Consider the following 18,823-nt stretch of genomic DNA (forward strand, 5'->3'; position numbering starts at 1 on the left):
CCATCAACTAATGCGTTTGTTGGAAGAAGGTAATGCGACAGAATGTCCTTGATAAATTTACCCATTTTTTTGCTACATCCCTCTCTATGTGCTTGCAAAAGTTGTTTTTTTGTGACCTGTTTTGTAGTGGCTGTTTGACCAATAGTCTTACTATGGTAATTAAAGTGTTGAAGTTTAGCGTTAGTGACTATGTCAAACAGCTTTTTCTCTTTCAATACAAATCTCTCCTGCTTCAGTTCTGCGTATAGTTTTAAGCCATATTCCAGGACATCTAGTAGACATATCTTTATATTGTTAACCACATATTGTTTTGGTCAGAAGGGGCCAAATGTACTAAAGCATTTTCCCATAGACACAGAATGGGTAAAAGCCTTTGATACATCTGCCCCAAAGTTTTGTAGTCGCGCAGGCTCAGTCATTTTAAAGGGGTTTCCTTGCTGCTGCATGACATGAAGCAGGCTATCAATATGTTTATTAAAATGTTCCCTTCTCTTTCCCACAAGTTTGTGGTGAGGAACAGTTTCACAATAGTCCATTCATATTGAATTTGTCATCTCTCTGAAAACATTGCAAATAGAAAAACAATTCATGTTAAACTAGCTGCCACTGAGCAACATATTCGCTTTTAATTGTCGGACCAACAATTCCCTTGGAGCTTTACTCTGATCTCCGGATCGTCTGTTCCAGTTTTATATCTGTAGCCACAGCATTGAACCTTCCCTCTCTGACTTTCACCATAAAATGTCTTTGGATGAATTTTCTGTAGAGGTATGATTTTTCCTCCTCAAGCATCGTCATTCTTTCCAAATACCAGGACCCATATCTCCGGTAGTTTGGGCAATCGAATTTGTGAAACACTGTAATTGGTGACTTCACTGTCTTCATGTGCAGCTCCTAATCACCTTTGCAATCAGCATGACCCAAGTTTTCACTAGCACTATTACGTGTAAAACATTTCTTCAGTACTTGCAAAGTTCGGATTTTAATTCACATTCTTTGACAAACTCTACAAACTTGGTTTTCCGATTTTCTGATTTTGAACTGAGTGTATTGAACATTGCCTGACTTTGCATTATGTCTTTTGAATTAATTGCACCCTGTACCTTGTTCATTCTGAGAGAAGATATGCAAAACCTAATTTGTCATTCTTGTTCCAGAAAGCATTCCAATGCAATGTTTCTATAGCCTCAGGTATGATAAGCATACATTGTAACAAATTAACGTAATGAGTTCCACTCAATACTGACTGGACAGTTTTGCTTCCAAAGATTTCAGCCTCAATAAGTGTATCATCTATGCCACATCCAATGAGATAACGTCCTGCACACCGCAACACAACTTTTGTCATGTGGAAAATGACCATCATTGGATAAAGATCATTAAATTCTACAGAATTGCTCATAAAAATTTCAGCTACCATACGCAAAACACCTTCATTGCAGACAATTTGCAGGATAGGCTGGTCTTTAAGCTGAGCATGTACAGTTTGGAAATGTTTTAGAGCTGTGTATACTGTGGCGTAGGTTGTGGCTGGAGATAGAATTACTAGTAAAAACCCAACATTCTTCAGTGGGATGGTATTCTGGGAAATTAGAGCATGAATTCCCATCCATGAAGGAACTGGCTTTTCTTCAGCCTTCAATTCGTACCAAATAGGCAATATGATAAATTCAGTTAAATCAGCATTGCAGACCGCAGCATCAGGCAGAAGAAGATCCATGTCCTCAGTCACTTTAAAACTTTCAGGTAGACTGGGACATGCTGATGGCTTGTAGTTATTTTGCACATGTTGGCAAGGCAGTTGGGTTATAAGTTTTCAGCTTTGTTTGTTTATGCCTGGAGCTGACACAGCTTATTTTCCATCAGCTACTTCATTGGTACAGTCATGAAAAAGCTTCATGGCGGTATCATGTGTGCTGAATGTTCCACACAAAGAAGAGCTGTCTTCAAAATCAAAATTAACAAGAGCAGCAATTATAAATCCTTTCCTGGTAAAGGCAGGATCTCCAAAGGTAACAAGTACTGCAATGCAAACCATTTAGCAATTTTATTTTTTATTTTTGTTGTTACATTTATGTTGAATGACGCTTTTATGTTCCTCGGAATACTGTGCATAGGGTAAGTGATTGTTTTAGAGTAAACTGACTAAATAAATCAGAAAGTGAAAAATGTTGGGGCCAACACCTGAACATTTGACTAATTAACATGTGTAATATAAAGGGATGCTGAAGTTTCGATAGTCCAATTCTAGTACAGTTTTATAGCCACTACCACTCAAATGTGGGTTTCACAGTGTGCTGCAGGCACCTGGCCAGTAGCAAATGGAAAAGTAGAATGATCTATTTCTAGATGGCAAGCTAGGTATAACCTCCCTGATGGCGTTCTGGGTGTTCTGAAGGGAGCTGCTGATGTGGCAATTCCATTTACAGCGCGGCAGACCAGCAGAGTGGGCACCTTGTTGAAAACACCTGCTCGACAAAACAGTAATTTGCTTTTATTCCAACCAAAAGGCCCGACATACAGGGAGTTTTCTCCCTTTGCATAGGGGCATTTTGAATTGGTACTGATGTGTCTGCAATGCCTTGCATGATGGACTCAGGCATGGAGAATCAGTGAGCGTCATCCCACTCTATATACCATCACACCATCACTGTGAACTGGCTGGCCTTTGGCAGTTGGGCTGCCACCTCAAAGGTTTACAGTGGCAGAGCTGCAGAGGGTCTGCTGGTGTAAACCTGGTGCTTTATCTGACTCTAAATAGAGTTGCAAATTTGGGTGGAAGTGGGGGCTGTACCACCAATTTACTGCAGTGCTGCCACTTATGTAAACTCTGTAAAAAAAAAAGACCAAAATATGTAGTACAGGGTGATGATGTACCTTCATCCCTGTAGTCAGGAAACTTTACTTTAGCAAGGTAGGCAACACTTATTCATTTTACCCAATCTTACCCAGGGTGAAGTTTGTTGTCTACTCATCTCTGTTTTGCTGCATCAGGAAGTCCCACACTAGAAGGATGTAATTGGGAGTTTTTCTACTGTCACTTTGCGCTACCCTTGCACCTAACTGGTAGATTTTCGATGAGTCTTGCTAGTCACATCCCACATGTTCCCTGTTGGAGTTTGGCTTTCTATTGGTAAGGACTGAACGGTGTACAGGTGCCAAGCAGCAGTGACCGATTCATAGTCTTGAACTGGGAACTTTTTTATTCTGTCCTGACTAGATCTAATTTTTCCTTAAACTTTATAAACAGTTCTCTTTGCAATGCTGGTGGCACAACAAGCAGCGGGTTGCACAGATATGAGGTACCAATAGTCAGTGCACATTTCTGCATGCCTCTATTTAAGTATATTAGCACATTAGAGCCAGACCCATCCTTTGGAGATGTATTTACTCTGGTGATCCCTTTACAGCTGTTTTTACTACTCTGGCCCATGCTATGTTGGCAGCTGTTGTCAATGTTGTGTCCCTGATGTTCTGGCTGATGTAGTTGCTCCGTGTTGTCCCTGCTGTGACGAAAGTGGTTGTTGCTGGTGTTGTCACTGTTGTTGCCTTTGATGTGGTTACAGCTGTGTTTACTTCATTGCCACTGGTATGCTGGCACTAGTGGTTGTCAGTGTGTTCCATGCTGTTATTAGAGATGTGGTGGAAGATAGTATCGCTAATGTGGTCCCTGCTAAGATTGCACAAGTGGTGGTGGATGTGATTAGTTCTGTTATTGCTGAGGTCTGTGCAGTGGCAGAAAATATTTCAGAAATGGCAGCTTTGGTTGGTGCTGTGGTCCCTTCTTTGGTTACAGCAGTGTTCATTGTTCTCATCCCTGCCATAATGGCAACAGTGGTCTCTGCTGTTGTTGCTGCTCTGGTAGCTGTTCTTGTTGCTCTGGTGGAGGCTATTGCGGCAGCTGTTGTGACCACTGTTGTCATAAATGAGGTCCCACCACTGATGGCAGAAATTGCTGCTGTGGCTCATATTTTTGTGGTAACCGTTTTATTAGCCCTTCAGTGGTTACAACTGTGGCCACTGCTTTTATTACTGCATTGTTGGCAGCTTTTATTACAGCTGTTCTCACTACCATGGTGGCAGCTGTTTATACCACTCTTGTGGAAGCTGTGGTCACTGTTATTATGTACTTGCTATGCTGAAACATATTATTGCACCTGATATTGTGTCAGATATGGTTATTGATGTGGTCCCTTCTGTGGTGGCTGCTGTGATGACAGCTATGGTCATTGCTGTCGTGAAAGCTTGTCTGACTGCTATGGTATTACATATGAGTGGTGCTGTAGTCTCTGTTGTTGTATCATTTGTGAGGGCAGCTGTGACACCCCTAATGTCTCTGTCACGGTGGCAGCCTGAGTCATTACTATAGTCCGTGCTGTTGGTGCAGGTGTTGTCCATGCTATGTTTGCAACTAATATTGCAGCTTAGTGGCTACTTTCATAGTGGTAGTAGTCACAGCTGTTGTGGCTAGTATTGTGGTTCCTCTTGTTACTGCTATGAACCCACCTGAGGTTAAAGCTGTTGTGGATGCTGGTATTGCTGAAGTAACTGTGGTTGATGCAGTTGCACGTGATTTAGTTACAGCTGTGCTCACAGCTTGCATCCCTGCCACTGGTGCAGCTTTGGTCAATCCCTTGGTTTCTGCTACCATTATGCTGTGGTCTCTGCTGTTGTTGCTGCTGCAATCTGCCGCTCTTGCTTCTGTATCAGTTGTTGCCACTATGGTGGTGACTGTTATGGCTGCTGTTGTGGCTGCTGTAGTCCCTGCTTTGAGGAGAGCTGTTATTCTAGCTGCCATTGTAGCATTTGTTCCTTTTGATGCTGTTTTGGCTGTGGTTACAACTCAGTCACTAACATTGCCCCTACTATGGTGGCATCTGTTGAGACTGACACTGTGACTGCTGTGGTTAGCGAAGTAGTTGCTGCTGTTGTCACTGTTATGTTGGCAGTAATTGTTTTCCCTATCATGGTGACAGCAGTGGTCACTGCTCCCATGACAACAGTTGCTGCTCGGGTGCCTGCAGTAGATATGCACTGACATCATGGGGTGCTGGGGGCAGCAGTTGTGACAAGGAAGCTTGATAGTACCTTCATCAGTGAAAACACACAATGCAAAAAGTGCAGGTGCTGAAATCAACACCAAATACCATTTCTTGCCATCACAAGAGGTCTGGAAGATAGTTAAGGCGGTCTCCAGTCAGACTTAAAAAGTATGTGAATTTGAGGGAAAGTGTTCTTTGCACCTTCACACAACACTTAAGTGGACAAGTTTGTTATTGAGGAGGCTGAGCAAAGTTGCTTGGTTTCCCTCTTCGACTGTCAGGGACGCTTTGAAAAATATTTCGACTATAAGGTCTGTTGTTCACCTCCAAAAGTTTATCGGGATTTGCCCACCAGCCTCCTCCGTAAATAGCAAATAGCCCAACTTACACTAAGTGTGAATCAAAGCATCATTTGCAAAAGTGGAATAAATAAGTGTGAATAAATCCATGCCATGCTATACAAAGGTTCCAATGATGCTTCATGCATTCCAGCATTCCTTTATGATACAACTGAAAAGATCCATAATGCTAAATGTTTCATTTTAAACTGAATTCCAGAATATTCAATCATGTTCAAAATCCAACCCAGTACCCAGGTTTTATCTTGCAGTACCAGGCAAAGTAGCTTTACATTGAAAAACACTTTTGAGTGGAAGGAAGGCTTACTTTTCTAAGTAGACTACAACTTCAGTAAAATCATTTATTTATTTATCAGATATGTATGCAGGCAGTACGCTCACATAAGTTGTCAGCCAAGTGTTTGTTGATGACATGTGGAAACTCAAAACTGTTTTGCATGGAGAAATGAGTCCTGTGTTTGAGTTATTGTTCTCTTGAAAACTGGGGGGGTGGGTGGAGGTTCTTTTTTTGTTTTCGTTTTTTTTTTTAGAAAAAACCTGTTCCGCAGAGGATGAAACATGGGAGGTTTATGACATTTACCAATACAACTGATGGTCAATCAGGGCACAGTGTAAATTCTAGAGATCCAATTGTTCTCACCAAAAATATTAGTTTCCAAAAATGCTAGCCTAAACTAGTGGAGTAGGCTTTTATATTATAAATGGAATTGCACAAATTATAAAATCAGTTTGACCTAATGGGCTGATTTAAATAATAGTGATCTTCCCCCTCCACACAAAAAGAACTAAGCCCTCAAGCCTCTCATATTCTATTTTAGTAATAACGGGGAGCATAATAGTGGGGCCATTCACATTCATTGGCTAATATTAGACTGTTAGACGTGATAATAGGAACCTTGACAGAGTCGTAAGAGTCTTAAATGAGCAGGGCAATAACATCTAGAAAACGAGGGCGTGTTGACAAGGACATATTTTAAATTTCAGAAGTCATTGTTGTTGTAAAGAATTCAGTTCTGTCGCCTACTGGCATTTTAACACGGGTTCTGCAAAGCTGTGAAATTCGAAGGCTCGCAACCCTGCATGCATTATATTAAACTTTAGGAGTCAGGAATACAGTGGGGCTGTAGCTGCTCAGAAGACATGGACCTTGTCACCTGCGTAGAGGCCTCCCACCTCGCTATACAATTTCCTGAAAGACCTGGCCTTCCAGTGGCAGTTACACCTCCAACACTAGTACTCATTGTCCACCCGGTGCCCCAAACCTCATATTGGCCAGCCTTCCTCATACCCCAGTTGCCACCCTCCTACACAATTGCCACTGATCATGGAAGGGTGCAGTTTACATCCCACCAATCACACGTTCGGGATGTTTTACCCTTGGGCATCTTGGAGCAAGTAATTACCACAAGCAGGTGTGGCATATTTTTTTAACTACACCTCATGCAATCCTAGGAAATCAGGAAGTTAGGGAATTTTACGAAGGTTTTGCGCAATAACTAAGAATTACTATAAATGTGCCCGCCTCTAATAATATCACAAAAGAGTAGAAGAACAAATTATTTTTTACTGGCCATGAACAAATTAGAAGACAATCCTGTTGATGGCGCTATTCTTTACACTGTATTTGTAGTTCAGGAATGAGAAAACAATTGTGTGACAAAGAAAGGATTCCAGTACCCTATATCACTTATTGTGGCTATTGTAACCTAAAAGCATTGTTAGTATCACTACAAATCGGTTGCATGATATGGTGATCAAGTCTTTACCATAAGACTGTCATATGACAACCTAAAGTCATTTGTGACCGACAAATGTGTACAGCATTATATCCTGATAAGATAATTGAGATATCATTCAATACAACCAAGCTTCCTTTATCTGTGCGTTAGTTGAAACTATCAAAGGAATGCACAGGGATACTACTGTACCTTGGGAATTAGAAGCAGCCCGATGGTCACGGTTACAGTCAAATGTGTGTGCACAAAATACAACATCAACATCCAATCTGGCTGCAGGCTTGATGCAAGGATAAACCTGTAGAAAGAAAAATAAATTGGTGTTATTTTCCTGTGAATCAATAGTTGTGTCCAATTCCATTTCCGGCCGGTGCAAATGGAGGCCCTTGTTTGAATGTCAATGGACTCTGCTTCCAGCTATCCAAGGTTTATGGCCAAAGGAGAGAGAGAACGAATGCGGTAGGGGGGCAGTGGGGAGAGAGACCGCGAGAAAGAGAGAGAATAAGAGAGAAAGAGAGAATGAGAATGGAAAGAAAGAGAAAAAGGGGCAGGGCTAGTTAAAACATTTTTGCCAGGCCTGCTTATGGTTCAGTGAATGGCCCTGGGTCTGTGTATTTATTCTGAAACAAATCGTTTAAAATAAATGTGTCCTTAAATAATATTCTTTAAAAAAAACTAAATATTAATTAATCGAACTAGTGCCTACATGGTTTTAAGGTGAAATAGTCTGAAATAGTAATGTAATAATCCACTTGCACTCAGAATCTTGAGCTTAATCATCTCTTAGCACGACAACGTGATGTGATGTAATGAAGAATTAATATTACTGCATGATCTGAATCCCGGAGTTAGCATTTTTGGCAAACAAATCATGAATAACATGCAGTAACAATGCTACCACACATTTTTTTGTCACCAGTTTGTGCTAGGTTTCCAGCGATATTTTGCTGTAGAAATAATTGTGTGATATTGGGCCTGATTTAGAGGTGGGCGGAAATAAAACATTAAGGGGGTCATTCTGACCCTGGCGGCCGGTGGCCGCCAGGGCCACCGACCACGGGAGCACCGCCAACAGGCTGGCGGTGCTCCCACGAGCATTCTGACCGCGGCGGTTCAGCCGCGGTCAGAAGCGGAAAGTCAGCGGTCTCCCGCCGACTTTCCGCTGCTCGGGGGAATCCTCCATGGCTGCGGAGCGCGCTCCGCAGCCATGGGGATTCTGACACCCCCTACCGCCATCCTGTTCCTGGCGGGTCTCCCGCCAGGAACAGGATGGCGGTAGGGGGTGCCGCGGGGCCCCTGGGGGCCCCTGCAGTGCCCATGGCATGGGCACTGCAGGGGCCCCCGTAAGAGGGCCCGCAAAGTATTTCAGTGTCTGCCATGCAGACACTGAAATACGCGACGGGTGCAACTGCACCCGTCGCACCCCTGCAACTACGCCGGCTCAATTCTGAGCCGGCGTCCTCGTTGCAGGGGCATTTCCTCTGGGCCGGCGGGCGCTCTTTTGGAGAGCGCCCGCCGGCCCAGAGGAAATGTTAGAATGGCCGCCGCGGTCTTGTGACCGCGGTGCTGTCATTTGGCGGCGGAACCTTGGCGGACGGCCTCCGCCGTCCGCCAAGGTTAGAATCAGGCCCTAAATGATTTCTTCAGAAAGTGCAGTGTAAGCAGGAGACGCTGTAGTTGACGCCTTTTCCACTACGGGTACGTTATGGTGGAAGAAATGTTGTAGGTGGACTCTCCTCTGGGCTTAGAAATTTCTTCACACACAATAACATTTTCAGTTCCGCACCAACTCCAAATTATACCCGTAATGTAGTCAAACGGCATGTGCCCAAATCTGCTTTAATGGCAGAAATGTCTATTAAACCAAGTACCACATTTCTGTCATTACTACGCTTTCATAAATGAGAAGTCTAGACGTATTCCTTCATAGTGTCAAAAAAAATTGTCTTTGTGTTTGCCCAAAACATTTCTGTTGTTATAAATACACGATTGATTGGACAGAAAAGATGGTACATACATAATATTGTACCTAAAAACAGTTTTTAATTGGAGAGGCAACGCTAAATAAACCCAGTGCTGCATTCGTTATGGGGCTAGGACATTGATTTTGAATGCTTAAATAACTGCATTTTGAAGGGTTGTTCCGAGGAAAGAATATTTGAGTGAGTCAATGTTTATAAGACTCTCGAATCGAAGGTACAGATGTTGAGGTCTGCAGAGTTTTTTTTGTGTAAGAAAACAGGTTTACTAACTTAATGTGATCTTACTGCTGGAGCTAGCGCATTCCCTGGGACAGTCCGTTTAACACGTTCATGGGGAACAGACTGTCAGGGACATAATAAACAGACTAAGGTCCCGGAGACCTCCTGCTTGGTCTCATATCATAGTCTGTTTACTATGTCTTTGGTAAGCTGTGTGTTTACAAAGAAGGAGAACATAGTGAAGAAATTAATTGGCATACATGGCAACATTGTAAAAGAGTAAAGTGGGAGATGTTGACAAAAAATCGGGGGAACATGATTTCCCTACTGATTTCTGTTGAAGCAGAGTCAACTTAGGCAGGAGACTGACATAATCAAGCCATATTTGGCTTCAGAAATTGCAAGTCTCCCAACTGAATTGGGTATGTTGGCATTTATGAATCAGATAACGTATGTTAAATGGGGACAAGTGGGAGTGTGTGGTGCTCTATGCAAGTAAAACATTTGTTTCAAGACTGTACTCTCCAAACAGTGATTGCCCTCCCTTGTTTGGTCTAAATTATCTTGTTTAAGTGCTTCTTCCTACAGGGCTGTTTCTATTCCACAATGGTTTTAATTAAAAAAGCATTGCCATCTGATGTCCTTGCTTCATTTAAACGTTGATACAAAATAGCATCTCCATAGAAGTACCTGGATTTTTCTGCTAAAGCTCAGAAAAATGTAATGGCTACTGTTGGGACAGAAAAGTTATCTGTATGATTGAAGACATGTACCCCTGCTCTGAGTACCCAAATGTACTGTTGTCTGGATCCCTAATGCTGATTTTCTGTTCTCGACAAACACAGATCACATGTGTGCTCCATGATATAGGCCTGTCTCATGGTTTGCAGTCTTGTTGGATCGGGAAGGGTGCTCAAAGTGCTACTCTCATAGTCATGGAAGACTACTACCTTCACCAGGAGCTAAGCAGCACAAGTGTGGTGAAAGCAGCACACCGTGTAGTAATCATTAGTAGTGAACAGGATATTTTTTGCCCAGGGCCACTCGAGTGAGGCCTACAGGCTCACTTATCTTTTTAAAAGTTCTGCGGCTGTGTACTTAACTCACCCTCGGCCTGCATCAGGTAGATGTGGGGTGCTGTGTGGTGCAGGAATAGTGACTTTGTGCTGCTTTTATATGTGCCTGGGAATGGTACAGTACAGGACTAGAGCAGTACTGTGCAGTGCATGTGTGGTCAGTACATTTAATGAGTGTATGAATGCCCATGTGGAATACATTATATGAGAGTTTCAGTGCTGTGCAGTGTTTGTGCAATTGGAGCATGTGCTGGGTGCATGTGTGCTTGCATGAAGTAAAATACATGAAGGGTGACGTGTTGTGTAGCTAGCACCTGAGAAGGGCATGCCACACCCTGGGTAGATCTAGAAAAGCTTCAGTTCTGAACAGTGCATAGTGAGTGTGTCTATGCTGAATACATGTTCACATGTAAGGGTACAATGCATGGATTTATTAGTGCTAAACATTAAAGGCCTGATTAAGATATTTGCAGACGGATTACTCCATCACAACAGTGACAGACATCCCATCCACCAAAATCTGAATCCCATTTAATTCTATGGGATTTAGATTTCGGCAGATGGGATATCTGTCACCGTTGTGATGGAGTAACCTGTCCGCCAATATCCAAATCCGGCCCTAGGTTTGCTGTGAATGTACACTGAGTAAGTGTGCCTGCAATGATACATTACATGGAAGAGCCTGGGCTCTATTTTTGGAAGCAAAAGCCAGCCTGGTGAAGTCACGAAGAGGGGATGATAGATTTGTGGATTGCTGCATTTCTGTGAGCTGTGTGAGACACACACTGGAGGGAAAAAGCAAGAGATTCTCTTTACAATCTACACTTCAAATGGCTGCACTTTTATTCAGTAATAGATCACACGGAAGGGGCCAGGATACATCTTAGGAAGGAAAATTGGGCTGATAAGGGGAATCATACAGAGTAGAGGAGTAGAGCGGTGGCTCTAGAATTAATCTTTTGATGCACATATCACTTTGGCTGACATCCAGATGTGAACTCTGGTCACTCCTATGAATTGTGTTGTGGGCCAATCAGCATCAGAACCATGCTTGCTGTGACAGGCATTTTTCATGAGGAAAGAAGAAAGATAGAATTGCCGACTTCTAAAGAAGCAGAATACCAACATAAAACTTCAAAGACCAAGACCGTAAATCAGATTCGGTGTCTGGAAAAGGACTAAAAGAAGGAGAGGTTGAGACCCCACAATTTGCTGTCTGCCAAGCAGCCAAATGGGCTGTTTGAGAAGGGGAAGCTCCGCAAGACTTCTGCCCGTGACCTGGACTAGAGGCAAAGGCCTGCTATTCTCCCTGCTGGCTAAGATCACCTGCACTGGAGCAAGGAGCACCATTGCCTGCCTGCTTACCAAGACCAGTGTGCCCTGTGAGGGAGAGAAGAGCATTGGAGGGAGTGAGGTCTATGAGGAAGCCCTCCATGAGGATTCCCTGAGTGAGGTGTGCGGCTGTTCACCAATTGGGCCATTGCCCATGGGCTTTATCAGCTGTGCGACAACCCCGTATGCCAGTTGAGGGCCGCAGTGTTCTGAGCCATATTGGAAGCATTGGGCGGGAAACACCAAGTCGCACTGCCATGCCATGTAGGCCCCATATGTCAGAGGGTGTCACGGGGGATTGACTTTGGGCCATGTGTGCAGGACTTGTGGTTTCCAAAATCAGTGACCCCGTATGCCAGGAGGGGCTGCTGTATGGTGAGGGTGATAGCATGAGGATTGGCTGCACCTGGATAGTGATTACCGCCGTATCCCTATTTGACATGTATCCAAAACATCTTTTCCTCCGGATATAAAGGTTTCAGGGATACACAGGTGAAATTGTGACAGCTTTGACACGATTTCCAGAACTCTCATCAGAGCTCAAATAAGTCTCGCTGTTTGTTAGAGCTGTTGTTGAAAGGTTCCCAGCTTAAAGCATTGTACAGTTTGAATAAAATTGTGCATGTTTTTGAAATGGGTTTTTTCACCTGCAAGAAGAATTATTTTCGGATGACTAGAAAATCGAAAGGTTTAACACTTCGAATTAAAATTGCATTTTGAAATATTTTATGTAAAACATGGACATCTTTTATAACTATAAAACATTATGAAGTAAGTCTTCACGTATAATTCACCCAGATGTTACAGTAGTCCAGAAAATGATTCTCAACCTTCACTATTATACCCAGTCATACGTCCGGCACTCAATTTAAGACAGCGGTTGCAAGTTGCCACAACCTGCACTTGTGATAGAGGACTGGGACACTTATGTTTGCCCCACGTGAAGTAGTCTCGATGATCAAACAGTAAACATCAATGTTTCTCTTATTCCAGTGATAGATTTCGCTCGTGAAGTATTGAGCGACTTGCACTGACTTGTGTTAGAAATAGAAACAGAAATGTAACGTTGAAAAAGAACCACACAGCATTCATAGGAACCTCCGTATATTGTGATCGAAATGTTACTTTGGTTGGGACAGACTGCATTACGTACCCTGAAGTCAGCACGCAACCAAAGTACTGCTACATTTACAATATATGGAGTTTCCTATGAATGAACAGCACGCACCAGAGGTCCAATTGGTCCATGCTAGTGGTGGAAGTGGGGCAGTGGCTTTCTAAGAAAAACTCTGGACATCTGCATTTATTTTCTTTCCAAGTTAATCACTAGTCTGTTATCGTCTAGCAGGTAGCAGTTGCCCTACTGGGATGGCTTGAGGCTTGCTGTGGGCTCCGGGGGTACTGATGTGCTGTGTTTGCTCACCCCTTAGGCTTGAGCGCTTCACCCTTTAGTAAACAGTGAGTTAGCATGATATCTGCATTAAATATAACGTACATTGATTGCCGTGGGCAACCCACTCCTCATTTGTAACAAGGTACAGAGAAGCTGCTGAACAGTTTTCTGCAAGAGGCTGCCGAATTAGAATGCGATTCAGCCATGTACCACCCACATTACCTATTAATATGTGTTGAGTGGGCTGAGCTAACATGGCTTTTTATTGCAAGAAAATAATGTATTGATTCAAATGAGAGCTATCATGTTTTAATGATAGCAATTATATATTTATATAGAGAGACCTGAGAGATGGATAAACGTTGCACAAATAACATCATTTTAATTAAACATTTTTTATTATTTTATATAAGAATAATTAACTAAATCAATTTTAAAAATGCAATTCATCTTTTACACTTTTGTTAAGAAATTTTAAATAATTTAAACTAATTCAAAACAACATAACAATATTAAAGAAAAATAAAAACGTTACTGTGAGTTGGGATTTGTTTTAATTATGCTTTAGGAAATATTTATAAAATAAATAAATATATTTAAATTAATTTTTGATACACATTTAGGGGGTTATTACAACTTTGGAGGTGGTGTTAATCGATCCCAAAAGTGACGGTAAAGTGACGGATATACCACCAGCCGTATTACGAGTCCATTATATCCTATGGAACTCGTAATACGGCTGGTGGTATATCCGTCACTTTACCGTCACTTTTGGGACGGATTAACACCTCCTCCAAAGTTGTAATAACCCCCTTAATTCTTTAATGTGCTGTAACATTTTATTTGATTAGTTTTATGTTAATAATAAAGTTTCATATTTATATTTTATCTTAAATTCTTTAAATATTTTTCTAAAGAATTAACTGTAACATTTTGCCCAAAACGTTCGCATGGGGAGATCATCATTTACACTTGTAAATTTACTCTTAAATGTTTCCACCCTTCGGTTTCAGAGTGGTGGCATGTAAGTGTACCTTTACTTGTAACTCTACACTCATAAATAATGAATAGCACAAAAGTGTAGATTTGCATCCACGTGGAAGAGTACATTTATACAAGTAAATTTACAGATGTAAATTATTTACTTTTGTGACTAGGATCCATGTATTTTTAGACCACAAGATGGATCTTCACTCCAGATAAGACATCTACACTGACTGCAAGGACCCTGTGATTCATTTATGTAGATCTGCATGTTACCCACTTTCTCAAAGCTAGGGCTAAGCCCAACCCCCCTTAGATGTCCATTGGTATGGCAGTCTACTGACCTTGCTTGGAAACACTCAGACAGGCCATGAAATACAGAGAAACTCCAGCCATCTCTCACTGTGAATCAGTGAAAAGCTGCACCAACATTCTACCATATACATGAGCAGGTAAGGTAAGAGGTAAATCTAGTGAGCATGCCCTCTCCTGTACACCTTGGTGGTCCCAATGTGTGTCCCTATGCCTCACAGAGTGGACTGCATCTGATACTTTTTACAGATATTTTCTTGGCTGGCCTTTAACCCATCTTCATCGTTGTTCGATAAGAGGAATGGATAGAACCCTCCTACTTGTGGACTGTTACCTTTTTATGGTTTAAAACACGTTGTCCCCGTGTTTTTTTTAATGGCTTGTGCAATTGTTTTATGCACTGTGGTAAGGTTTCATGTGTGAGTTGTTTTTGGTCTAGTGTCTTGAGTGTAGTTATGGATACCTGCATGCAGGTGGTCTGTGCTTGGGTGTGTCACCTGGGAGTCTTAGCATGTTGAGCATGTTTTGGTTGACACTTAAAACATTGTTTGGTTGTTGGCAAGTGATGTAGATTTTGTTTCTGTTTTTCTTATGGCAATCTGGTTTAGATTTGTATTCATTCATGTTCATTTAGATTTGATCCACTTTTCAACACTGAGGGCCTTATTATGACCTTGACAAAGGGGTTTTCCTCCATCACAAATGCGGCCGATATCCCGTCCGCTGTATTACTATCCCATCATATTCAATGGAGATTGTAGTATGGTGGACGGGATATCCGTCATATTTGTGATGGAGGAAACCCCTCCGTCAAGGTCATATTAAGGCCCTAGTCATGATGATGATCCTGTGGACCTGTTGGCCACTTGAGAACAAAACGTCTATGGTTCCTCCTCTTTAACAGTAGTTATGGCATTATATTGTTGATGAGTTCGTAACATTCTTGATAATATTTGGTTCTATGCAATATACCAATATATCTTTTGTGAAAAAGTACGCTTCTACTTTGTTTGCCTCTATTCCCATTCATTGGTATTACAGTTGGTTTGAATGATCAGCACAAAAGAAATCTGTAAGTAACTGCTCCATGAACACTGTGTTGTTTACACTTGACATACCATATTCCCTGTGGGACTATTGGGTTGCCCTGTTTATCTTTATAATTCCAAACGTCACTGAGATGTTTTACTTCTAAGTAATCCTTTCTTATTAGTTACAGTTTGTCTCAATTTTACTGATCTAATTTCAATTCAATGTTTGATTTGATTTCAAACAACATCAATAACTCTCTGAATCTCACCACTACATTTCTTAAGAAACACTGGTAAAAGTGGTTAAAGAACTCTGAACTGCCAGTTGGGATGGCCTCGCATGACATATATCACACGTCCTGTATGTAGCACCCTCCCCAGCCTGAGCACTTGTAAATTAATACCCCACACATGGATCTTGATCTTTCACATCTTTATTGCTCTGCAAGTAACTGCAAACTCAACATTCTAAACATGAAGGCCCTTATTATGAGTGTGGTGGTCTTAAGACTGCCACAATTGTGGTGGCAGTCGCACTACAGCCAAAGTGGCGGTCTAACCTCCACATTACGACTTTGGCAAAAGCGCCATGGTTGGAACGCTGGCACCACTACTTTTAGGCTGGCCGCCGGCCTGGCGGTGCCAGCAGTCTTAATCCGTACCGCAGCCTGATCTGAGCTTTAAAGATGGCATTAATACATCCTCGAAGGCATGCCAACTGCATATCTGGCTGAATTCGGGAATGAGAGCAATCCCACTGCTCTGAGAATGAGAAACTCCACTTGTAGCCTCTGCCCACTACCGGCCATTCCAGGGTAGTCCATCAGGCTAAACACCAGTGAGGGAGTATGGAATTAAATGTAGATGCCACTAATACAGTGTGCATGGTTCTGTAAAAATGAAACGTGGACATTGCACCTGTTTACAGAGCTTGACCTGGCATCACTAATGACACTTATAACATGCATACAGATAGAATTTTGTAGCAACATTTATACTATGCTGACTACCCCTATGTGGGGTACTGAAGCGCTTTCCTACGTGGGTAGCATGCTAAACTGTGTAAGGCACGTGATTGAAAGTGTGTTATGTTTGTTTTCCTTCTGTGTGGAAAGTGTTTTTGTGCAATGCTTGGGTACCATTTAGGTGGGGTAAGTTCTTACGGGATGCAGTGCTTAGCAGTGTGATGTATGAATGTGTGAGAGATAGGCATCCAGTTCAGTTTGATCCATAAAAGTGCAGAATAAAAACCCATCCCGGAACTTTCCCCCCACATACAGAGCATTACTTTGTTCAACTCTAGACATGACGTTATTTTTTCGTTGTATTTCTACAGTACATGCACAATCTGCCATAATTGAAAGTGTTCTTACATTTTGAATTATGTTTCTGGTCACCAAAGAAACCAGGTTTAATAAAGCAAACAATATTTACCTTGAACTAGATACTGTATTAAAACCAGACATGTGAGAAACAATGTCTGTTACATAAAATCATTAAGAGGCTAAAGTCTAACTTTTTGAAATAACATTTTGTACAGCAGACTATTATTTTACTAATCCAGGCCTAAAGATGTTTGTCTATGCAACTGCTACAGGAGTCACATTCGAAAATACTAAAGGACCTTCAGGTCTGCCTCGCATTTACAGCTTTCAAGCCAAAAACCCAAAGAAATAAAGTGGTCAGTGTGTATTGGATTGGAATGTGATGTGAATCGTTCGGGACACGTAACAAAGAGAACACTTCTCACCAGCTCACACTTCCTAATTAGTGCCCGTGGGAAGCAAAGGTCACTTACTGAAAAGCAAAGCATTTTTCAAGACTCGTCCATGCTAGGTTGCCATGATGCACATGAAAAATTACAGTTAGTGATACGGAAGCAATTCCGCATTCCACATTGTGCGGCTGCTTTGAAAACGAGAAGAACTCGAAGCTTTTCAGGTTCCTTTTCCTATTTCCTACTCTGTTCTGTTCCACCAAGAGTCGCCAAGCAGAAACAGGCCGCCCTATCCCCCTTTAGCTACAGGTAACATACATACAATGTCTGACAGGGTTGGAACCACCTCCAGGAGGACTAAAAACCTTTTTTTTTGGAGACTGTTCACATTGCACAGAGAACTGCAGACTGCTACATGGGCCCGAGCTATCCTTGCAATAGAGATACTCGGCTTTGTGTGTCTCGTTCAGCAAACTTCGTTCATCCCAAACCTAAATGCTACGCCATGATACAAACGCCGTCTCAAACTTCTGTGTCCAATACTGCCTCCTGTTCCCAACTTGTCACAGTGGGGTGAGGTCAGCGAGCATTACTGTGAATGCTGTGATGACCCTGATAACGCGTCCCTTCTATGGCAATTTTATACACATTAGGACTCGTTTTAGGCAGATGAATCTTTTGACCCAGTGTTGAGACACCATAGAACGAGGTAACTGATCAATATGTCAAGCAATATATCAATGATGTTATCAACATATATCACCACAATATACTTTACTTTGGATAAAGACATTGATTAAGCTGTCGCATGACCTTTCAGTCATGAATAAGGACACCTTTAATTGAAGTTTTGTGAATTTTATTCCCTATTGATTACAATCTAGCAATAAGAGTATCAATCTCAAAACCAAGAAGCAAAACAGCATAGTCACGATATGGCAACTGTGATAAGATTTCGACAATGCAAAGATCACGAACATAAGAGCACCAACGTAAGATAAACATAGGTTAGAATACATATAATAACGTATACATCTCAGTTCAGCACAGTACAATGTCAGTCTCGTCTATTTGCGTCAGTCAGGATGATCACCTAATCTAACCACTAATTAGCATCAGCATGTTGGACTTCATGCAAAACAATTTAGAACACCAATTTAGAAACTATCTAACTAAGGTCTCTATCCAAAAATAAAGCAGTTGGGACCTAGAAAGGAAAAGCAAACAGACAAATTACAATAGCAATTGTCATAATTACCCTCCTCGGAATAAGTCAGCATACAGGATCAGTCTTCGTCTTCAGGACATCAGTTAGATCACCAACAGTCAGCTTCGTCTAAAGGGACAGGGGACATTTCCCTCATATGGAGGAGAAATGTAAAGGATAGTCTATGGATGAGGATATTTGTTTAAGTCTCAAGTCACCAAACAGAGTGACAGAGTTTCTGGATGCAATCAATATCATTCCCTACCTTATTCTGATGACCCTTCTGTGTCATAAGCTTTTATCCCTTTTTCACAATACATTCCCCCGAAATTCTATTGGATAATCGTTATACCCCACTATCTTTAACCTATCAAATTATACATTAGGTAATCCAAATTGTCACCCCACGATAAATTATAATGTTTTGATTGGT

The 18,823-nt window shown here is 41.8% G+C and overlaps 1 protein-coding gene across 1 annotated transcript in view; it reads right to left on the bottom strand.

Annotated features, from left to right (window-relative positions):
• The window catches only part of GPR158 (G protein-coupled receptor 158), a 1,449,349-nt gene that overhangs the window by 45,987 nt on the left and 1,384,539 nt on the right, over positions 1-18,823 (bottom strand). The window contains exon 9 of the mRNA XM_069211362.1: positions 7,330-7,435. Within this exon, the coding sequence (XP_069067463.1) occupies positions 7,330-7,435 (106 nt within the window). The remainder of the gene's footprint in view (positions 1-7,329; positions 7,436-18,823) is intronic.

Source organism: Pleurodeles waltl, chromosome 10, assembly GCF_031143425.1.
Source record: "Pleurodeles waltl isolate 20211129_DDA chromosome 10, aPleWal1.hap1.20221129, whole genome shotgun sequence".
NCBI classification, from domain to species: domain Eukaryota; kingdom Metazoa; phylum Chordata; class Amphibia; order Caudata; family Salamandridae; genus Pleurodeles; species Pleurodeles waltl.